Source organism: Eulemur rufifrons, chromosome 1 (assembly GCF_041146395.1).
Source record: "Eulemur rufifrons isolate Redbay chromosome 1, OSU_ERuf_1, whole genome shotgun sequence".
Taxonomy (NCBI): Eukaryota; Metazoa; Chordata; class Mammalia; order Primates; family Lemuridae; genus Eulemur; species Eulemur rufifrons.
The window spans coordinates 14,300,974-14,325,594 of NC_090983.1; the positions used below are offsets into that span (position 1 = coordinate 14,300,974).

General features: G+C 41.2%; 1 protein-coding gene across 1 annotated transcript in view; it reads right to left on the bottom strand.

The window, feature by feature from the left end:
- Window positions 1-24,621, bottom strand: part of SGPP2 (sphingosine-1-phosphate phosphatase 2) — a 105,147-nt gene that overhangs the window by 14,488 nt on the left and 66,038 nt on the right. Inside the window, exons 5-6 of the mRNA XM_069466884.1 lie at window positions 14,951-15,130; window positions 13,068-13,157 (exon numbers count right to left, since the gene is read on the bottom strand). Of these exons, the coding sequence (XP_069322985.1) occupies window positions 13,068-13,157; window positions 14,951-15,130 (270 nt within the window). The remainder of the gene's footprint in view (window positions 1-13,067; window positions 13,158-14,950; window positions 15,131-24,621) is intronic.

Here is a 24,621-nt window from a genome sequence, read left to right on the forward strand (position 1 = left end):
AAGGTTGGAAGACTTTCACTACCTGACGTCAATACTTATAACAAAGCTACAGTAAATAAGACAGTAATACTGGCACGAAGATGGGCAAGCAGACTAATGGAAAGAGTGTGGAGTACAGATGCGCAGTTTCACTTTCTGAACTCCTGGCCTCAAGTGATCCTCCCGCCTCGACCTCCCAAAGTGCTAGGATTACAGGCGTGAGCCACCGTGCCCTGCAAGTTTCACTTTCTGCAGTTTCAGTTACCCACAGTCAACTGTGTTCTGAAAATAGGTGAGTACAATACAATATTTTGAGAGAGAGGCAGAGACAGATCACATTCACATAACTTTTACTGCAATATATTATAATTGTTCTATTTTATTATTAGTTACTATTGTTAATCTCTTACTGTGCCTAATTTATAAATTAAACTTTATCACAGGTATGTATGGATAGGAATAATCACAGTATATATAGGGTTCAGTACTACCTGTGGTTTCAGACATCCACAGGGGGTCTTGAAATGTATCCCCCTTGGACAAGGGGAGACTACTGTGTAGAGAAAGTATAAACAGTCACTTGATTTATGACAAAGTTGCTACTTCAGTAAAAGGATAGAGGATAATTCTTTCAACAAATGGTGCTGAGTAAATTAGGTATTCACGTAGATCAACAATGAATCACAAAATCAATTTGATGTAGCTCTAAATAAGAAAAATAATATAACTTCTCAAATATAAGAGAATACCTTTATGATCTTGTAGTAGGTAAAATATCTCAAACAGAGCACAAAAAATTATAAACCATATGGTAAAGACTGATAAATTGTACTATAGTAAAATTAAGAACTTCTGTTCACCAAAAGATACCACTTTTACCTTTTTTACCTTTTTTTTTTTTTTTTTTTGAGACAGAGTCTCACTTTGTTGCCCAGGCTAGAGTGAGTGCCGTGGCGTCAGCCTAGCTCACAGCAACCTCAAACTCCTGGGCTCAAGCGATCCTCCTGCCTCAGCCTCCTGAGTAGCTGGGACTACAGGCATGCGCCACTATGCCTGGCTAATTTTTCTATATACATATTTTTAGTTGTCCATATAATTTCTTTCTATTTTTAGTAGAGACGGGGTCTCGCTCTTGCTCAGGCTGGTCTCGAACTCCTGACCTTGAGCGATCCACCCGCCTCGGCCTCCCAGAGTGCTAGGATTACAGGTGTGAGCCACCGCGCCCGGCCAAGATACCACTTTTAGAGTGAAAAAGCAAGTTATAGAGTAGGGGCAAAATTGCAATATATGTATATGACCAACAACTCACCAATAAATAAGTAAAAGATAAACAAACCAATAAAAAAAAATCAGTAAAAGTCACCCTCAACCCTGCCAAAGAAGGATATCTAAATGGCTAATAAACATATGAAAAGAAGCTAAATGTCATTATTCAGAGACGTCAAAACCACATGAGATCCAAAGACACAGCCCCTAGAATGGCTAAAATGAAAGTGACATTAACAAGAGCAGACAATGATGTGAAGAACTGGAAATCTTATACATTACTGGTGAGAGTGTAAACTGGTAACATTCTTTGGAAAACACAACTGTACATACTAAAGCTGAACATATGCATGCCACGTTACCCAGCAATTTTCCATCTAAATTCATATTCAAAAGGAAAACATATAGTTGCTCTAAAAGGCTTGTAAAAGAAAGTTTGGGTTTAACATCATTTATAATAGCCTCAAACTGGAAACAACCCAAATGTGCATCAATATTAGAAGGGATAAAGTGTGATGTAGTTACAAATTGAGTATTATACAATAATAAAAATTAATTAACTAAAACTACATACAACAACATGGGTGAATTTCACAAACATAACAGGGAGTAAAAGAGGCCCAGTGCAGAAGAAAGCATACTGTATAATTCCATTTATATGAAGTTCGACTAACCTATGGTGTCAGAGATCTGGGAAGCAGGTACCTTTGGGGAGATGCGGAGAAGAAGGCATAAGAGAATTTTCAAGGTACTGATAATGCAGTATTTCCTAATGTGGGTGATGGTTACTTAAGTGTGTTTACTTGATTGAACACTAATTGAGCTGTACATTTGTAATTTGTGCCCTTTCTCTATGTATGCTACACATCAATAAAGTATCATTAAGTTTAAAAATTTTTTGTTTTGAACCCAAAAAAGTGGAGCCCCAGATTTCTTGTCCTACACATGTAACATACCAATACCTCTCCTTAATCTCTAGGTACCACTTACACACCTATATCCAAGAACCAGGTACCAGATCTCTATTTATGAAATGCTCAAATCCACTAGGAACTGCAGAACTTTCTTCTCCATCCCTGGTGACATCATCCTCCCATTTATTAAATGAAATGTGCAAAGCGTAAAGCAGCATGTCTTGAGATGCTCTTGCCAGGAGTCTTCCCTCTCTTCTAAAAACTGGTCCCTCAAATAGCCCCAGAGCCTCATGCTGCTGGCCCACCATCCCGAGGTCACTTCTTACACATCTCTACACTTGCCACACTCAACTCTTTTGAGTTCTAGAAACACAAACATGAACATCCATGCTTGAATGATATTTGCTACTGCATGACACTTTCTATTACATTTTTCACATTAAAGTTTATTCCTACAGGCAAAACAAAATTATGTTGAAAAGAATATTAGATGAATGATCTAGCTTGGACTCCCATGATGAATGCAATATTCAGACTAATGGATGAATCTTGTCAAATCTGACTCAATAAAGTATAGAAAAATAATAGAAAAAATGTATTTACCAACAGATGACAGATAACATCCATTGCAACCCACTAGACATTTACTGTACGCTACTGTCAGGCACGCTGCTGGGAACTGTGTGTGTGTGCGGGGGGGTGGTTATACAAAGGCGAAGGAAATAAGATTCTTACCCTGAAAGGACCCACAATCTAGTGGGATGAACAGACATGAATATAACCAACCATATGCTTATAGCATAGCTTGCTTTTACTGTAAATAAACTGGTACTTATACACTAAAATGCAATACAGATTGAGTATCCCTAATCCAAAAATTCAAAATTGAAATGCTCCAAAATCTGAAACTGTTTGAGCACTGACATGATGTCACAAGTGGAAAATTTCACACCTGACTTAATGTGATGGGTCGCATGTTATTGCAACTAGTGTATAAAATTATCTGCAGGACATATGTATAAGATGTGTGGAAAACATAAATGAATTTTGTGTTTAGACTTGGGTCCCACAACAATTGGTTATATCATCCCCTCAAAAACTCTTTCATGTATCCCATTTCTAGAGGAGCCTTCCGACCACCCCAACTCCAGGAAACCGCTGGATAGTTCTCCATCACTATAACTTTGCTTTGTCCAGATGTCACAGAAACGGAATCTAACGGTACGTAGCCTTTTCAGTTGGCTTCTTTCATTTAGCAAAATTCACAGGAGAACCATCCAAGGTGATACATTGAATAGATGTACCATAGTTTATCTATTCACCAGTTGAAGGGCATCAGGTAGTTCTCCGCTTTTAGAAATTAGGAATAAAGCTGTTATATCAATAAATATTTAACTGAGGAACGTTAAAGAGCTGAATATTGTTCTGTATCTTGATATATCAATTATTTAATTGGGTAAATCCTTACTGTTGCATAGTAGCTTGTTTCCGATGTTGTGCTATTTCAAGTAACACTACAACCTAATTCAAATGTCTGTCTGCATTTATAATCCAAAAAGCAAGTACCTAATAAAAAGACAAAACAAATGGAGACTGATTACTATGGACGGTTTAATCCCTTAATTATTTTACCCATAACTGGGACTTACCTAGAAACACAGATGCAACACACAGCAGTGCTAGACCTCAAATCTGCTGTCCCTGAATGTGGTTGTTTTCTACTTATTTGGGAAAAGTGGAGGCATCCTCAATTCAACCTGCAAGCACGTTCCCCACCGAGCTTCCTATTCGGCAATCTGGGATTTAAGTAGCACTTCTGATCTTTCTCACTAAAGTAAATTACCTGCTTCCCAAAAGCCACTTCGACTAACTTCTCAGCCGCAGTGGGCCGTCTCCATAGCTAGAGTCCCAGGTCGTTTGGCTACCCAGCCACTGGCCTCAGGGAGTCTCCCCACCTCCCCTTCCCAGTCAGGCCAATTGTCAGTTCACTGCCGCGAGTCCTTTGCGTCTGACAACACACCCCACTGGAGCAGCCTCTGAGGTGCCAGACCGCAGAATGTCAGAGGCCACCCGGTGTCCAGTGCAGCAGAAAGGACATGAGTGGTTTCTGGTCTGAGGCAAAGTGACCCAGGGCCAGCCTGCCTGCTTCGGCCCTTAGACCTTGGCTCACTGCCACGTAGGGACCTCTGATCTTGGCATCATTCTGGTGCCGTCACCAACTTCTGTCATTGCACGTCTTCTGCAGGCTGCACTCAGGGCTCACTCCAGCTCCCCGCCCGGATTTAGAGCCCTTCCGGCAGCCTATGCACCCCACACTTACAGATCACACGAGAATTACGCCCCAATTGTAGCTTTTCGAACAGTGTTGGGAAAGGAGATAAAAAATTAATTTGCCTATGTTTCCTGTTAGGAATACATACCACAAACAGTTCTTGCTGGAAATTGTGCTAAGCCCTAATTTCAGCTAATATAGAAGCATAAAATGCCTTCAATTTCCCTTTAAAAATCATCCCAACAACAGCTGTCTGAACTTCTCCTTTGGTGGTTAACTAATGATTTATTTTGTCCAAAAAAAAAAAAAAACCCTTTAAAAACAAGAGGAGATGAATGTTTTACCATGAGTATTTATTACTTTCGAAACCAGAAATAATTCTCTATTTTTACAAAAGGGTAGAAATATTTCTCTTCTGGGTAAAAAGAAAACAATGGGCATAATAACATGATGACTGATGCTCAAAAACATAAGCAAATTCCCTTTTTTATCTCAGTAACTCAACCAACAGGGTGTAACAGAAAGTAAGGCTTGCTAGGGTATAATTTATGTTATAATCAGCTTTTTTCTCCTATTAAGTAAGGCAGCTTGAAGTTTTTTTTTAAAAAAAGTAGTTTCAGACAACATGAAAAAACATACCAAAAATGCTCTAGTCCAAAGCCAGGACACAGTTTTGTATGGTCTGCAGATAATTTAATATTTGAGAAGCCTTTCAATATCCTCCAACTCCAACCAAAACTAAAGCAATACTTAGGGGGAAAAATAAATGAGTAAGCAAATAAAACCTGATATCTATATAATTATGCACAGATCAAACAATTTAGGGACAATAAAAGAGAGCAGCATTTCAGCCAGTTCCATCCCACATAACGAAATAACCATTCACTATTTATTCATATTTTACGTAACTAACAACAAAAATTCTGGCTAATTTTACTGTTAATTATTTGGGATAAGTCAAACCATTCAGGACATCACAAATATAGTATGATCAACTTTGATTTGCTCTAGTCCTCCTTTCCCCACAAATACAATATTAGGTCCAGTTTTTGAGCCTTCAAAAGAGTAGGAAAAATGCCACGATGTCAATGCAGAAAGTGTACCACCGAAGTTCTGTCTGCTCTCCTCTTCTGAGAAGAGGAGGCACTTTATTTTCGAGAACTGGCCCTCCTGGATGCCAGTCCTAACCCTGACCCTTGCTGCCAATCAGAGCCCTTGCTCACACAGGCTTGGCATTTGGTGCAGCAATGGACCTGTTATCTAGAACCAACCAGAGATCTTTCCTGAAACTCTCCTCACTGAAGTTCTTTCAAGAATGAAACAGAAAGAATTTAAACCCAGAGCTCCCTGGGTCTAACCTCAGGGAGAAGAGCAGCCCAAGACCATGAACCTGCCATACAGAATGATGCAGAGAGAGAGAGGAGCTTGGGAAAGAGTGGTGTGGGAAGCTTCTGATGAAAGTCAAGGCTGTGGGTCCCACTCTCCTAGTGGCCAGCTGCACCTCTTACCTCCTTATACTGTGGCCATAAAAACCAATACATTTCCCTTTAAACCCAAACTAATTTGTCTGTTATTTGCATTCAAGGCGTCCTGACTTGTGCAGATGCTAACCACTTGATGTGTGGGCACACTCCACTGTGGTGACCTTATTGGGCTCTTTCCAGGCCCTATTCTTAGGACATTGCCTTTGTACCCAACAGGGGTGGGGTTCCAGGGTCCCATTTCTGCTCTGTGACTCGGTCTCCCTTCCAAGGCTCACTAGTGGGTGTCCAACCAAAGTCCCACCTCTATATGTTAGAGTTTTGATCTGAGGGAGGAGTTGTTGAGTGCTGGGATATGTGGCCAGTGACACTTTGAAGGGACAAAGATAACATTCCTCAGAGCCACCCGCTTCCCATCTTTCCTGAGGCTTAGCTATTTGACCCCATGATGAATTTCATGAGCTACCCCAGTTTTTCCAAAACATTCTATTCCTCCTCCTCTTTTTTCCTTCAGCTGGCTCCAATTGGTTTATTCTTCAAACCAAGAGAATGTGAAATTGTATAGCAAAAAACTGTTTCTGTAAATCATTGCTTCACTTAGAATGCTTTCCACTGTGGGAAAAACTGGCTCAAGCAATAAGGAACTTTGTTTTACCTTGAATGGCGAGCCCAGAGGGAGGGTGGCCCCAGGTATGGCACAACCAGCTATTCAGTGATGTCCTCAGGACCCCCGTGTTTTTTTCTATGTTTTGGCACAGATGGTGCCGACTTCTCTCAAAGGCCGATTCCCCTAACATCCCCAGCTGGCTGCTGCTTACAAGCGGGGCCATCTGTGTTGCTGCTCACCTCCAGCAGGAGACAGAAACTCCTCCATGCACAGAACAGCATACTCAGACTTGGAAATCAGACCCTGGCAGTGGCATCAGAACGGCTTTGAGACATGTTTAAGAGCCAGAACTGATTCAGCCTGGTGACTACCTGACGGAAAGAGGTGTGGGAAGGGAGGAGCCAGGGTGTTGCCCACATTTCTTGTTGGGGCATCTTGGTAGACAGGGATGCCCTTCCCATTGGTGGGCCTAGATCTGGTTTGGCAAGAATGGTGACACCGCCGTGCAGGTTTAGTGTCTCCCTGCGCTTCACTCGGGCCTGCCCAGGAGTCTAGCTGGAGCCCCTCAGCAAAGCCTTGACAGGGACAGCAAACCACATCTAACAAGGAGTGGTTTCTTAAGAGGTGAGACGACCAAATTATTTCTCTCCATGAATTGCTCTTCCTGCTTATGCACAGAGAATCATTTATATACAACAGGCAGCCACCGAAATGATGCACTCACATGCCACGGGCATCAAAGCTGCGTGCGATCAGGATGGTTCATGATGTGGACCCTGTGGGTGCCTACACAATATCTGTGTCCACCTTCCTACCATCTTCCAGCCCAGTCTTGGCCAGGTGCATGCCCATGATTACTCTGTTAGTCCAATCAATGATTTTGAATCCTGGCTGCACATTAAAATCAACCAGGGAGCTTTAAAAAAATACCAAAGCCTAGGACCCACTTCCACATATATATTCTACTGTGTATATATATGTAGCAGAATATAAGTAACATAGAATTTACCATCTCAACCATTTTAAAGTATATGGCAGTATTAAGAACATGATATTGTTGTGTAACCATCACCACCATCCAATTCCAGAACTCTATTCATCTTGCAAAACTGAAACTCTGTACACATTAAACAATAACTCCCCATTTCTGCCTCTCCCCAGCCCCTGCAACCACCATTCTACTTTTTGTCTCTAAGAATTCGATTACTCCAGATACCTCATGTAAGTGGAATCATACAATATTTATCCTTTTATGGCTGGTTTATTTCACTTAGCGTGATGTCTTCAAGGTTTATCCATGTTACAGTATGTGCCAGAATTTCCTTCCTTTTTAAGGCTGAGTAATATTCCATTGTATGTATGCAGGCATATCTTGTTTTACTGCACTTTAATTTTTGTGCTTCACAGATACTGCTTTTACAAATGCAAGATCTGTGGCAACCCCTGCCCAGCAAGTTTGTCGGCGCCATTTTTCCAATAGCATGAGCTCATTTTGTGTCTCTGTGTCACGCTTTGGTAATTCTTACACTATTTCAAACTTTTTCATCATTATTTTATCTGTTATGGTGATCTGTGATCAGTGATCTTTAATATTACTATAGTAATTGTTTTGGGGTGCCACAGATTACTCCCATATAAGATAACAAACTGTTGTGTGTGTTCTGACTGCTCTACCGACCAGCCATTCCCCCATCTCTCTCCCTCTCCTCAGGCCTCCCTATTCTCTGACTCACAACACTATTGAAATTAGGCCAATTAATAACCCTACCATGGCCTCTAAGTGTTCAAATGAAAGGAAGAGTTGCATGCCTCTCGCTTTACATCAAAACCTAGAAATTAAGCTTAGTGAGGAAGGTATATCGAAAGCTGAGATAGGCCAAAAGCTGGGCCTTTTATGCCAAATAGTTAGCCAAGTTGTGAATGCAAAGGAAAAGTTCTTGAAGGAAATTATAAGTGCTACTCCAGTGAACATATAAATGATAAAAAAGCAAAACAGCCTTACTGCTGATATAGAGACAATTTTAGTGGTCTAGATAGAAGATCAAACCAGCCACAACAATTCCCTTAAGCCAAGGCCTAATCCAGAACAAGGCCCTAACTCTCTTCAATTCTCATCAATTAATTAAAGAATTAATTGATGAAAGTGGCTACCCTAAACAACAGATTTTCAATGTAGAGGAAACAGCCTTCTATTGGAAGAAGATGCCTTCTAGAACTTTTATAGCTAAAGAGGAGAAGCTAATGCCTGGCTTCAAAGCTTCAAAGGACAAGCCGACCCTCGTATTAGGGTCTAATGCAGCTGGTGACTTTAAGCTGAAGCCAATGCCCATTTACCATTCTGAAAATCCTAGGACCCTTATGAATTATGCTAAATCTATTCTGCCTGTGCTCTATAAATGGAATAACAAAGCCTGGATGACAGCACATCTGTTTACAGTATGGTTTACTGAACATTTGAGACCTACTGCTCAGAAAATAAGATTCCTTTCAGACTATTGCTCATTGACAATGCACCTAATCACCCAACAGCTCTGCTGTAGACATACAAGGAGATGGATGTTGTACCGGCTAACACAACATCCGTTCTGCAGCCCACCTATGGATTAAGGAGTAATTTTGACTTTCAAGTCTCATTATTTAAGAAATACATTTTGTAAGGCTGTAACTGCCATAGATAGTAATTCCTCTGATGGATCTGAACAAAGCATATTGAAAACTTCTGGAAAGGATTCACCATTCTATATGCCATTAAGAGCATTCGTGATTCATTGGAGGAGTTTAAAATATCAACATTAACAGGAATTTGGAAGAAGTTGATTCCAGCCCTTATGGATGACTTTGAGGGCTTCAAGACTTCAGTAGAGGAAGTAACAGCAGATGTATGAAAAATAGCAAGAGAACTAGAAGTGCAGACTGAAGATATGAATAAATTGCTGTAATCTCATGATAAACTTCAATGGACAAGGTGTTGCTTCTTACAGATGAGCAAAGAAAGTGATTTTTTTGAGCCAGAGTCTCACTCTTGCCATCCAGGCTAGAGTGCAGTGGTATCATGATAGCTCCCTGCAACCTCAAACTCCTGAGCTCAAGCGATCCTCCTGCCATGGCCTCCCAGAGTGTTAGATTACAGGTGTGAGCTACTGCGCCCAGCCAAAGTGGTCTCTTGAGATGGAATCTACTCCTGTGAAGATGCTGTGAACATTGTTGAAATGACAACAAAAGATTCAGAATATTACATAAACTTAGCCGATAAAGCAGTGACAAGGTTTGAGAGGATTGACTTCAATTCTGAAAGAAGTTCTACTGTGGGTAAAATGCTATCAAACAGCACTGCACGGCTTGGCGTATATAAAAGAAAAAGAAAAAAAAGAAAGAAAGAAAACCAGCATTGCATTCTACAGAAAAATCTTTTGTGAAAGCAAGAGTCAATCGACGCAGCAAGCTTCGGTGTTGCCCTTGCCACAGCCACCCCAACATTCAGCAACCACCACCCCGTCAGTCAGCAGCCTCCAACATTGAGGCAAGACCCTCTATTAGCAAAAAGATTACAACTTGTGGAAGGCTCAGATGATCGTTAGCATTTTTTAGCAATAAAGTATTTTTTAATTAAGGTATATGCATTTTTTTAGACAATGTTATCACACACTCGACAGACTACATTACAGTATAAACATAACTTTTATATGCACTGGGAAACCAAAAACTTTGTGTCACTCGACTTATTGTGATATTTGCTTTGTTGCAGTATTTGTTTTGTTGGGGTATCTGGAATTGAACCTGAAATATCTCCGTGTTATGCCTGTATATCACATTTTGTTTATCCATTCATCTGTCAGTGAACATTTGGGTTACTTCCACCTTTTGTGGATTGTGACTAATGCTGCATTTTTGTGAATGATGTTGCACTTGGGTGTACAAATATCTTTTTTTTTTTTTTTTTTTTTTTTTGAGACAGAGTCTCACTCTGTTGCCCAGGCTAGAGTGAGTGCCGTGGCGTCAGCCTAGCTCACAGCAACCTCAAACTCCTGAGCTCAAGCGATCCTCCTGTCTCAGCCTCCCGAGTAGCTGGGACTACAGGCATGTGCCACCATGCCCGGCTAATTTTTTCTATATATATTTTTAGCTGTCCATATAATTTCTTTCTATTTTTAGTAGAGATGGGGTCTCGCTCTTGCTCAGGCTGGTCTCGAACTCCTGAGCTCAAACGATCCGCCCACCTCGGCCTCCCAGAGTGCTAGGATTACAGGCGTGAGCCACCGCGCCCGGCCAACAAATATCTTTTAAAAGTTTCCACACGATTTCATTTTGCAGCTATGGTTGACAGCCACTACCCAGGGCAGTCCCTGGAGATTGCCACGGGTCCAGGGAAGAAGTAAGCTACCTTAGCTGGCTCAGTCCGGTTGTTCCATGCTAATTACAGTATTCATCATACAAGCAGTCAGCAGCGAATACACTGGAGACCCAGGAGGGTGGGGTATGTTCATTTACCACAGTATCTCCCAGATCTAGCTCCCAGCCTGTCACCCAGTAGGAACTTCTTAAGTGGCGGTTGAGTAAGGAAGATTGCTAATCCATAATTTAACTTTATCCTTCTATTAAAACCAATCATCTCCTTCTGCTCCTAGAAGTCACATACCATTGCTCCCTGGGCCAAAATCTGGTCTGTAACCTGACTGGAACCCGGGCCTGAGCCTGAGTCGGGGCCTAAGATCTGTGTGAAGTGGCATCAAGAGGGACAAAGCAGCCCTGGGTCCCCCGGTTGCTGTGGCCCGTTGCTCCTGTTTCTTCCGGGACGATGTTCTAGAAAGAGTAGCTGCACTCATTCCTTGCGTCTGAATGAGAGGCCTCATCTGTCTTTCCGCAAATATCTGCTCCCCCATCCCCATAACCCACTTTAAAAAGAGAAGGAAAAAAATGTAGCTGTATTTTTACCGAGGTGGATTTTGTGGGCCCTTTATTCACGTCTGTAGCTCTACATTCTCGTGTTTACTTTGGTTTTAATTTTAACCTGAGTTTCCCAAATCATCATTTTATTAAAACCGATGGAAATTAAAAAGTAGGCCCAGATAAAAGAAATGCCAAAAAACCCGAGAGAATGCTCCTTAGTTCCACATTGCAGTCTGCGAACATATTTGGAGAGAGGCTCTTTGTAACGCGAAGCAGTAGTGTAGCGAATTGAGAATGCGCTCTGCCCCCTCCCGCTTCCTCTCCGCAGCCACCAGGCGAGGGGCAGACGGGACTGGATGGGGACGGCGCGGATGTGCCTCGGTGGGTAGAACACGGCTGGCCCTTCACCGCTTGTTAGTATTTCCAAGATCTGGGACCCCTCTCACCCAAACAGTCCACTAGTCAGGGCCAGGATTAGGGGAGGCAGGCGAGGCAGGGGCAGACCTTGTCCTTATTTAAAATTTGAATATTTTGTTCATCATGGATTTTGGGGCATTAATTTTCATTTTTTTTAAAAAATTGCATTAAAATTATTTATCTTGATTCCTGAGTCTTTAGCACCGCTTAACCTTTGTGCCTCACTGGCCTCTGGCGAGGCCTGGCCCCGACTTGCTCTCAGCACCCTTTGCGTTCGGAGGAAAGCACGATGTCGCGCTCTCTGGGTGTACCTCCCCTCCGTTCTCTGCCTGTTCCTGTTTTGACAAATGACACCCTTAAATCTGTTTGCTCTGTCGCTTCTGCCCACTCCGCCCCCTCCCCTCCGCCCCTCTCGTGAAACCCACCCTGCGCACTGGGGAGAGAAGCAAGAAGGCCCGTGAAGCGTGGTGGCCTGTCCCTCCCAGGTCTTTTGCTAACTTCATTTTTGAGCTTCACAGTTGAGATGAACACACAATGAGCAAGGACCCATTTCTTTTTAAAGAAATCTTTCGTGTAGCAATTAGGATGATAAATAGTGCCCCTGTGGTAAGCCACGGCCAGCTGTAGACTGCAACTTCAAGGCAGCCCGTGGATGTACTGGGAAATAGAATTCTTAAGTAATTTTAACCGTGCTAACTCTGGCAGCCCTGGAAAAATTCCCAATATGGTAACAAGGTGGATGCACCTTTAAATGTGGATAATCCCCCTGTTCCCGATACCCACTCCAGCATGGAAGGAGCAAAACCGTGATTCTGGACTCCTATGACCTGGCATGACCCTTAACCTGCAAGAGCAGTGCAGATCCCTGAATTTCAGGCCCATCTCTGTAAAAATCCAAGTGGGTACTGTGACCACTCTCTGGTTCCTTGACCCCGGGTGTTTTTTCTGTACTGCTTGCTGCAGCATCGGTAAACCAACGTGAAAATAAATTACCTGAGTCTCTGTTGCCATTTTAGCCCATCTTCAAAGCCTTGAGGGTCTAGCCTAGCTCCGTTTCATTAATATTACCTCAGTGTTTCATTATTATGCACGTGCCCTAACATCATAATCACTTAACTCATTGGCCTGATGAAAACATAATTACGTATGCAAATGGTTTTATAAATAAGTAGCATGAGAAACACACTGACACACTGACCATGTTATTTAAACAATCACCGCAAGACCCGACCACAAAGCCTTACCAGGACCGTGTGCATCCCAGTGTAGAGCCTGCTGAGACACACCAAGGTGGAAAACACCACTGCCATCATCAGTCTCAAAACGAAAGGGTACTGCGGGGGTAGAAGGGAAAACAAGGAAATTAGACCACACTCAGGCATATACCATTTGATGTCACAGCTAGAAAAAGGATTCATCGTGCAGTGATCGCTAGTCTGAATCTTGCATTCCACATACCAGCAATTTGATTATCTAAAAACATTTTTTAAATGGGGAAATGAAGGAAAGTAGAGAGAGAGGCCTAGGAATATAGTTCCAGGAGGAAGTTTCACACCATGTAAACATGCAAATAAGACAGTCGAACTTGGCCCTAAGACCTGTGACCACAACTATTGTGCTGGCAGTTTTAGTGGACTGAATAAATTTTATTTCTACCGATTCTTTTTTTTTTTTTTTTTGAGACAGAGTCTCGCTCTGTTGCCCAGGCTAGAGTGAGTGCCGTGGTGTCAGCCTAGCTCACAGCAACCTCAAACTCCTGGGCTTAAGCAATCCTCCTGCCTCAACCTCCTGAGTAGCTGAGACTACAGGCATGTGCCACCATGCCCAGCTAATTTTTTCTATATATATATTTTAGTTGTCCAGATAATTTCTTTCTATTTTTAGTAGAGATGGGGTCTCGCTCTTGCTCAGGCTGGTCTCGAACTCCTGACCTTGAGCAATCCACCCGCCTCGGCCTCCCAGAGTGCTAGGATTATAGGCGTGAGCCACCTCGCCCGGCCTCTACCTATTCTTAAATTAGAACCTAAGAAAGAAACAATTTAACCAAGGGGCACGGTAAATGGCCAGTGCTGTAATCTGAAAGTCACAACAAGCAACTTCTCCTCCTCCTGATCCATGGCATTTAAGTAGCTTATGACAAAAGATTGTATCTAGTCAAATATATTCCTTACAAATGTCCCTTTCTGATTTAGGAAATGGGGTCTAGAGCTGCAGTCGTAGAGCAGGACCCTACACTAGTCTGACCTTGCCAACCACGTTGGGCTGACTCCCCTGTTTCTGCACAACCTGGAATATGGGATGACCCTGGGTTTCTGGGGTAAAGGGGCGGGGCAAACCATACTGCGTTTTACCTACATGACTGCTAGATTTAATGAAATCTAAAACTTCGAACAAGCAAAAGGTAAAATTTGTGAACTTAAACACAAAATCAGCATAATAGGTCTCAAATAGGAGAAAGAAAAACTTTCATTGCAGTAATAATGTAACTTTTAAAAACTCTTACTATAATTGGCATATAAGTAGATATTCAGTGAAATTCTTCTATTTTCAACATTTATTAATCTCCTATCATTTAGAGAGTTCTAGAAAACTTAAGTGCCATCATTTCTAGTGGCCGAGCTCTAACCAGGGCCACGGCATCCTTGGAGGCTAATTTGGGCATAGATTCTTTGCTGCCCTGGGCCCTGGGGAGTCTGGCAGAGGGATTTGGTGGAATCATCTCAGCCCTGGAGGATCATTCACTAGGACCACAAACTCTTTGTGTGTGTTGCAAACAGAGGATGAGAGCACTGATGCAAGTGCTGTCTCGTCAGGCAGCTCAGGGAGATGACATGCGCAGGTCACCCGGGACAACCCATGTTATGCTAGTCGTCCTGGTGTCATTATTAATGGTGCCCACATTCACACTCAGGCACAACCTGTTTGGGATGCTAAATTATATGGTCAATTATTTATGAGGCAACTGCCATCAACAGCTCAATTGGTTTCAGTTCCCCTCGTTGTTTATTTTATAAAACTTAAAGTCCCTCAAAGCAGATTTAAGAGAAAATTCTGGAGCGCAACCTCAATTTGCTGCCTCATTATATTGGGAGCATTGAACCCTGGAGGGAGAATCAGGCCTCCTTACCTGGTATCTGTCCATAGTAGAGATAAGGAAGGTGAAAGCGATGGCGGTGGCCGCCATGGCGTGGGTGGACGGCATTCCGTATTCCGCAATCACTCTCTTTTCCAGTCTCACAACGGGAGGGGAGGAAGGACGGGGCCACTTCAAGATATCCTTGGCCACTTGACCAATATACATCACCAACTGCAAAACCAAAGGGCTGAGGTAAGTCTAACCAAGTATGGAAAATGAACAAATTTCTAAATGTCATGGATTTATTTCGGGATTCCCAGTTTTCTGGCTGAAGTCTCTTTTCTCTCTGACCATCTACTTATTGGGAAAGTCGTGTGGATGTTTTAGTTGGTAAAAAGAAAACAGGCTTTCTGGATTCCACAGACCACTGAGCTACTAAGATATGCTGTTAACACATACATTATTTTAATCACATATTTAAAAAAAACCCACTTATATAGATCATATAGTGTACTGGGGCACTAAGAGCTTTACAGATAGATATGAACTCACTTCATCCAATAAGACCCGTAGAATGCAGACCCATTTTACAGGTGAGTAAACCATCACACATGTGTACACAGACACATAGTCAGTAAGTGGCAAAATTGGGATTAGAATCCAGGAATTCTGGCTTCAGACTTTGTGCTTTATACTACCCCGAGATCCTACCTCCAAACCCAAGACAGTCCTGTGTTAAAGGTAATCCAGTACCGAAACCAGGCAGTGCTTGTTTTCAAATTTTAACCACAAAAGCAACTGTTCTTACAGAACTTCTAGTTAAACATTTTTTGAATGCCACTCTTGTATGTAGGCAACATACTGGATTTAATTTAACTTCATTCCATAATCAAGAGCATCCGTCAAATAAGTGGCATGAATATTTTCAACCCTAAAATAAAGACAACTCAATATGGAGTGTTTTCAAATGTTTTTACCATGAGGCCATTAATGAAGAAATTGTCTCTCTTTTTTTTTTAAGCAGAAGATAGAAATCAGAATTTGATGTAATATTAACAGCAGATTAATTTATTTTGTTAAAGACAAAATTACAGGACAATTTTATGAGCTATGATGAAAAAAGAAAGAGCAGCATATGCCTTTGCAATTCAAAGTTTGATCTGAGGACCAGCAGTACCAGAGCCATGTGGAGCTGTTTTAAAATGCAGAATCCAGGACCCTCCTTAGACCTGCTCAATTAGAATCTCCATTTTCACAAGATTGCCAGCTGATTTGTGCGCACAGGAGAATGTGAGAAGCACCGTCCTCTATGACATTCTTGCACAGATCACATTGTCATGGGTTTTTATCATAACACTTATTCATGACTGTACTGATCTTGCTAGGGTTTTATTTAGCTTGTGATGCGTAAAGTTATCTTGATTTGGAACCAAATTGTCCATGAGGGACTATTTCAAAATAACTTCAATTAGTCAGCTAGGATGCTTCAGGAGTTCCCACGTTCTGGTGCTTTCTTTTAACTCCTTTACTTGCCGGTTAATTCTAAGCATTATTCCAGCACACCCAGTGTCCCCCCAGAAGGCGCTGCATATGTTTTTGTGCTCCACTGCCACTGTGCTCTGGGCTAAACACCAAGAACCACTGCCCGTGCACAGCAGGCCAAATCCGCAGGCTACAAAGCCTCAGCGACAATGGTTCTGAATTCCATAGCTGCAATTTCTAATCAGACTTTGAAACTTAACCTCTTTACCATCACTTATTACCAGGAACTACTCTCCTGGAAACCAGCTCACTCTTTTTATGTTTTTGCCCCCTCCTGGGAACCTGTAAAGGCCACATCTATAACTGACTATTATCTGGGGAGTTGAAAAACTTGCAGATACTATTGACTGAGAATTTCTTACAAGCTGCTTGAAATGTATTTCTCAGCCCCGCCCCTTCCTCAGCCACCAAGATAAACAAAATATTACAGGCACAACGACTGATTCTGGTTCACTCAAAAATACTGAAAATCCTCAAAGACCAGAAATCTTAAAATCATAAAGTGAAGACTGACTGGGTGACCTGCGCTCAGATAAAGTTTAATTTCTCCGAAGTTTATGAGTTCGTTTGACTTCATTTATATTTCACCTGCTATGTTTGAAGGCCATTTTAAAGAATTAGGACAATTGTTCATTCGTTTAAAAATATTACCACAGCTATAAATTGTTTCTGAATAATAAATTCCACATAACAATGACTGTAATCACAGCCCTCTTTAAGCAAGAGTTAACATTTTTCAAGTCTCGGGGGAAGAGCTCCACTCTGGGAATGCTGAATCCTGTCTCTGCCATTGCCATTCGTGACAGTGAACCTATGATGTACCAAGCCCTGTATTAGGTCCCTGTCCTCAAATATGGAAAACAGTAATGCAGAGGATTTCATCGTAATGCAAATATATATATATATATATATATATATATTTTTTTTCCCCCCACAGAATTCTATGGGTATGTATATATACATAGAGAGAGAAACTCTAATTCAACCTGGAGGGCCAGGAACACCGGGCTGTGTGTTAAAGGAAGATGGTTTAACTAAGATGAGGGACAGGCAGAGAAATATTCAGGTTGCAAGAACAGCAGGAGCAAAGGCTTGGGGAAGTGACACTGGGTGGTATACGGCAGGAGCTACTAGGAGGTGAGGACCACTAGCATTTAAGCTATGAGGCACACCACTACGTGCTGTCAGCTGTTGGTGGGCTGTGGAGCATCTGGAACTCGCATACGCCACCGGAGGAAACACAAAATGGTACCACCCCTTTGGAAAACAGTTTGGTAGTTTCTTTAAAAGTATGAAACTATACTTAACATATATACTTATCACTTGATAAGTTTCTTAATATATACTTATCGTATAATCTGGCCATGCCACTTTTAGGTATTTGCCCATGAGGAATGAGAGCATATGTCACGCAAAGACTTGAACGTGAATGTTCACAGCAGATTTTTTATAATAGCCCCAAACTGGAAACAACCCAATTTTCATCAATGAGTAGATAAACAAATTGTGGCATAATCACACAACTGAATACTACTCAGCAAGAAAAAAAGAATGAACTATTGACACATGCTTACGACATGGATGAACTGCAAAATAATTATGCTGAATGAAGTCAAACCAAAACAAATAACAAAACAGTACATGCTAAATGATTCATTCATGTAAAACTCTTGAAAATGTAAACTACAGTGACAGAAAGCAGTTGAGTGGGTGCTAGGGAAGGCAGAAGAAATTACAACTGGGCATGAGAAAATGTTTGGGGATGACAGATACCATCTTGATTGTGGGAATTATTTCAGGGAGAGGTACATATGCCACAATGTGCAAACCTATACATTTTAAATACATGAAAACCTTGTAAATACACTAAAAATTATTGAATTGTATGCTTTAAATGGAAGAATTGTGAAGTATGGGAATTATACTTCAATAAAGCTGTTAAATATGTACAGTTCATTATATGTCAATCACATCTCAAAAAGTGGTTCAAAGTTTTTCTGAAATGTGAGGAACAGATGTCTGGGGTGGACCCAGCAACAAGGCACCATGTTGCAGAATGGCCCTTTAGCCTACTTGGAGATTCGGGGCAGAGGGATTGCCAGAGCTGATCTGCGATCTGACAGATCCCTCTGATGCCAAGGGTAGAGTGGGGATGAGGACATCTGGGCTGGAAGGAAGGACACCAGATAAGATCTATTGCAAAACTGGGGTGAGAGATAATGGCATAATGTAGGACAGCAGAAGTGGAGTAGAAGAGAGATTTGAAAAATGTTTTCCTTTTTTCTCTTTTGTAAGATGGAAGAATGTTGAACAAGTGTAGGGTGAATGACAAACAGGGAGAAATTACATCAGTAAGAGAGAAAAAAGAAATGGATAGAATATGGACCCAGAGGTGATCAGGAACGTGGAAATGCTTTTTAAGGTAAGAAGAGCTGAACCACCAGTCCCCGACACATGGGTGGTCTCCTGGGAGGCATTCTTGGTGGGCTCAGTGACTGCAGGCACTGTTGGCATTTGGAAAGGAGATGGCCAGGGATACAACATGCCTTCCAACACATAGGACAGTGCCATTCTATGACAACAGCTTTTTGTGTCTAATGTAACTCTAGAGTGTTCTACCAGATATTTATGTAGGTGAAAAACCCATTTGTAATCCTTTGAATTAAGAGCCTAACTCTGTTTTACAAGTAAACACCAAATACTTTCTTGCAAGGTGTGAACATACACTGAAATTCCCAAGACTGTAACTACTGTGTAGACAGAGGGAAGCTTGAACTTTAGTTTATTTGGAACTTTATCAGGATTGTTCACCATTGGAAGAAATCGGGTCAGCAGTGGAAATGCTGCCTGCTGTATCTGAGATTCCGACACTGCACATCTGTGTGCCAGCCACAGTTGTTGGCACATTCGTGGGGATACCGCTTTATAAACAGTAAAGTAGAGTCAAGGATCCTGATGCCCTATGAAATATCCTAGTGTAGATATGCCCTAACACTTACCAATTTTAAATTAAAGGTTTTTTTTTAATAAGTCATGTTATTTTTTAAAAGTTATATCTGTAAGTAGGCCAAAGAATCTGTGAATTTTATTTCAAGGAAATAAAAGGAATATAATAACATATTGAGAATATAAAAGGAGGTGCTATTATGCTAAGTTTAGGAAGCCAGACACAAAAGACCACACATTGTACAATTCCATTTATGTATAATAAAATATCCAGAATATGCAACTCCATAGAGATAGAAAATAGATTAGTGGCTGCCTAGGGCTTAGAGGCCAGAAGTCTGAGATCAATGGGTAAGCAGGGCCACACTTGTTCTAGAGGCTCTAGAGCAGAGTCCTTTCTTTGCCCCTTCTGGTTTCTGGTAGCTGTAGGTACTCTTTGATTTGCAGCCGTATCACTCCAATCTCTGCCTCTGTGGTCACATCGCTTCTTCCTCTTCTCTCTGTCTCCTCCTCTTCTATCTCAACTCTCCCTCTGCCTTTCTCTTACAAGGATACTTGGCATTGGATTGGCCCAGCTAGATAATCTAGAATGATCTCCTTGTCTCAAGATCCTTAACTTAATTACATCTGCAAGGACGCTTTTTCCAGAAAAGGTAATGTTCACGGGTTCTGAGGATTAGGATGTGGGCATACCTTTTTGGAGGTCACCATTCGACCCACTACACAGTATGTATTTAGTGAGTGAAGTGCTATGGACCACGTGCTGTGCTGGTTTGGGGAATACTATGGAGAACAAGACAAATAAGATCGCTTTTATCATAGAACATAGAAATTGAAACATCAGCAAAAGCATGCTTAATTTCTTTGGATTTTTTTCCAATAAAACAGCCTCATCATGCTTAAAAAAAAAAAAAAAAGATGCTCAGTCTAACAGAATTGAAAAATTTGATCTAAGATTTAAAAACATTACTATAGATGTTCAATATTATATGTCATTAGGAAATTGCAAATTAAAAAAACAATGAAATACCACTACACACCTATCAGAATGGCTAAATCCAGAACACTGACTATACCAAATGCTGGTGAGGATGCAGAGCACCAAGAACTCTCATTCGTTGCTGGCAGGAATGTAAAATGTTACAACCACTTTGGAAGACAATTTGGCAGTTTCTCATAAAACTAAACATACTCTTCTTACCATATGATTGAGCAATCACACTCTTTGGTGTTTATGCAAGTGCATTGAAAACTTGTGTCCACAAAAAGAAACCTGCATGTGGATATTTATAGCAGCTTTATTTATAATTGCCAAAACCAAGATGTCCTTCAGTAGGTGAATGGATAAATTGTGGTTCATCCAGACAATGGATTATTCTTCAGTGTTACTAAGAAATAAGCTATCAAGCCATGAAAAGACACAGAGGAAACTTAAATGTATGTTACTTAGTGAAAGAAGCTCATCTGAAAAGGCCACGTACTATATGATTCCAGCTATATGACATTCTAGTAAGGGCAAAACCATGGAAACAGTAAAAAGATCAGTGGCTTCCAGGGGTTGGGAGAAGGGGCGATGTACAGGCAGAGCACAGAGAACTTTTAGGCAGTGAAATTATTCTGTATGATACTATCATGGTGAATACACGTCACTACACACTTGCCAAAACCCATAAAATGTACACCACCAGGAGTGAACCCTAATGTACACTTTAGATTTTGGGTGATAATGATGTGTCAATGTAAGGCCGCTGATTGTAGCAAATGTACCACTTTCTTTGGTGGGGGGTGTTGGTGGGGGGGGGGAGGCTGTGGGGCAAGGAGGGTGGATAGGAACTCTGTACTTTTCCCTCAACTTTTCTGTGAGCCTAAAACTGCTCTAAAAAAATAAAGCCTATTTTAAAAATTGCTATGGCAGAAGAGAACTGTTCTTCCATTTAATTCTCAGTTAAAAAGTGTAATGATTAACCCAACATGGCTTGCCCTAAATGGAAGACTTTGCTCTGTATTGTTGAAGGGTCCTACTACCTAAAGGGACCCAATTAAGTGCCATCATCCATCACACTCCTTTGGACTGAGGCCCCAAAGGCCTGTACATAAAAGCAAAAATCCTCGAGGAGGCAACACAGGAAGCAATTATAGATCATTACTGCCTCAGCCAACTGTCTGGGTCCCCGACGTGGTTCTGAGGGATGGCGCAGAGGCCCGGTAGGTTTTCACCAAGAGAAATTAGCCTGTTTTCTTTCTTCTGCTCTCATTGCAGGATAAATGGGATATACAGGTAGAAAGGAAATCTGGTTTTCTGGATAGTCTATTGTTCACCCCTGGTAGACAAAAGGCTTTTCCAGTGAACCAGTTCTGTCAATACAAAATGTGCCCTCACAGTGTGGAAGAACTTTCAGTGCAGGGTCTGTTCTGGATGGCCGGGCTTAGATGAGGGTGGTAAAGAACACAGCACATTTTTCTCTTAGCGTAGTGGCCTTTTCTTGGTTATTACAATCCAAGTGCCAACTGTGCAGTGTCTAACACACCTGTAATCAGCAGGACTTCATTCTTCACACTAGCATAAATAAAACCCTATTCAATAGATCCTTCAAACATTATTACTAGTAAAGCAGCAAAGCCACACATTCATTTTTGCACACTGTGGACTGTGGGATGCCCCCTCTTTGTCCTCCTACCCACAAAGCCCCCTCATCCCAACAGAGCAAAGGCTCCACTGTGATCATGATAAAAAGCTGAGTCCTCTGCAGGATGAAGGGAGCACCAAGAGGCTCTTTTAAATTATGCCCCAACACACATACAAAAAAATTTTGATAAACTCTAACATCTTTCTTCCTTCCCCTGGCTACACCCATAGCCCCCCTCCACCATCGGGAAATCTCAGCCCAAGCAATGCACTGTTAACTAACAGGAGTGTATGATTACCCCTCACATCTCATGGGGTATAAACATTGTGAACCACTGGGATTTATAGTTGATCCGTGGGCTTGTTTCCAAAAAGTCGGGAAGTATTAACAGTTATGTCATTGTTTAACTATTGGCGACAAGAAAACAATGAGATATAACCTAACCCAAGACCACAGCTTCTCTACCAGTACATACCAATCCTATTTTTTAATCCATCCAAATTAAACTCATTCTATCTTTATTTCTCAGATTACTAATAGTATGATTTGGATAAAGAGACACCAGACACCCAACCATTCCTAGGTACATACCCAGGAGAATGAAGACATAGGTCCTCACAGGAACTTGCATTTGGATCTTCTCAGCATCATTCTTCTCAATAGCCAAAAAGTTTAAACAACCCAAACATCCATCAACTGATGGATAAACAAATTGTGGTATATATTCTTACAACAGAATATTATTTGAATTAAAAGGAATGAAGTGCTGATACACGCTACAAAATGGATGAACCTTGAAATGGTATGCTAAGTGAAAGAAGCCAGACACAAAAGGATACATGTTGTATGACTTCATTTATGTGAAATGCTCAGAATAGGTAAATCTATGCAGACAGAAAGTCTACGGCCATATCACCCAGAACGCGCCCTATCTTGTCTGCTCTCGGAAGCTAAGCAGGGTCAGGCCTGGTTAGTACTTGGATGGGAGAAAGTAGATTAGCAGTTGCCTAGGGTTGGGAGGGAGGTAATGGGAGTGGGTGCTAATGGATATGGGGCTTCTTTTGGGGGTGATTAAAATGTTCTGAAGTTAGATAGCGGTGATAATTGCACAGCTTAGTGAATATACTGAACTGTATACTTTAAAAGGATGACTATCATGATATGTGAATTATATCTCACTGTAAAAAAGAAAGAGAAACCACACATCAAGATGAGTTCCGATGGACCTCTTTTATGTATCCCTGAAGCCCTTTGTTCCAAAATGGGATCGACAATGCCTCAAATATTGATTCCAACAGAAGCAAGCTGTTGGGACTATTCATAGTCTTTTCTTCAAAAGTCCTGTCCAGAACCACAGGGAGGTCCCAATCCAGACACTATAAAACAAGATGCAGACCATAACCAGGCCTTTTTAGTGCCCTTCCTTTTGCTCTCCCCCTTTGCTGCAACCGTGGGTCGGACCATCATCTGTGGTATATGTATCAGGCTCTGCGGACCTGTATCTTGCTCTTGCTCTATAATCCTATCCTTCTCTCCTCAATAAACCTCATTTTCATGCTTGCCTTACGTTGGTGTGTCTGGTCATTTTTTGGCCATAAGTGTATCAAGAACCAACATTTCAGACTGAAACCTGACAGCACTGTTATAAATTCAGTTAAAATAAATCTACTAATTCATTCTTCTAAAAAATAAAAAATAAAAATAAGAAAGTCCTGTCCAACTCTGCCCCTGTACAGGGCACTGAGGAGGTGAACACGCATTCAACAGAGAGCTGCTAAAATCCATCAACTCAAAACCATGACTGTGGGATTCATTTAAGAGCAATTTTTAGCCTTGGAGGCTTTTTTAAAAAGGTACATTATATTAAGGTCTAAAATGTTGCTCTCAAAATATTCTATCATATAATATGTGAGTGAAATTACACTTTTTTTGTTGATACATAATAGTTGTACATATTTTGGGAGTACATGTGATATTTTGATACATGCATGCAATGTGTAATGATCAAACCAGAACAGCTGGGACATCCATCACCCCAAACTCACTCCTTTATGTTGGGACATTGTGGAGGCTTTTCAGATCAACAATTTTACAAATAAGAGACTGGTTGCACCAGCCTGTGTTTTTATTTACTCAGCATTCAGACTTTTTTTTTTCCTCCCTGGAATACAGACTGCTCTGTGGTCTCCTGTTTGGCTTCAGGGAGTGAATTAAAAGCATTTCTTTGTGATGATTATTTGGGAACAGTCTAGAGACTACTGCTTACCATCCAGTGTGAAAAGTTCTTTTCAACTGGTGACTGTCCATTCATACTTCTGGCATTATTTTTATTTTTTTAAATTCAGAGCTTTTTTGCTGTGTGTATGTGAGAGAGAGAATCACTGAAAGAAGGAATCATAATTTCAAATTAACAAAACTTTACTCGTGCCTGAAGCACCAAAACAATGAACTTATAGAGTAAATACCATATATCACAGAAGACAATCAGAAAACTGATCTTTATGTATTCCAAGTTCAGTAAAAATGGAGATAAAATAACTAAGGCACAAATGGCAGGTTAAGAAAAATAATTAAGTTACAACATTTTATTGCTCTTTCTGATGCTGC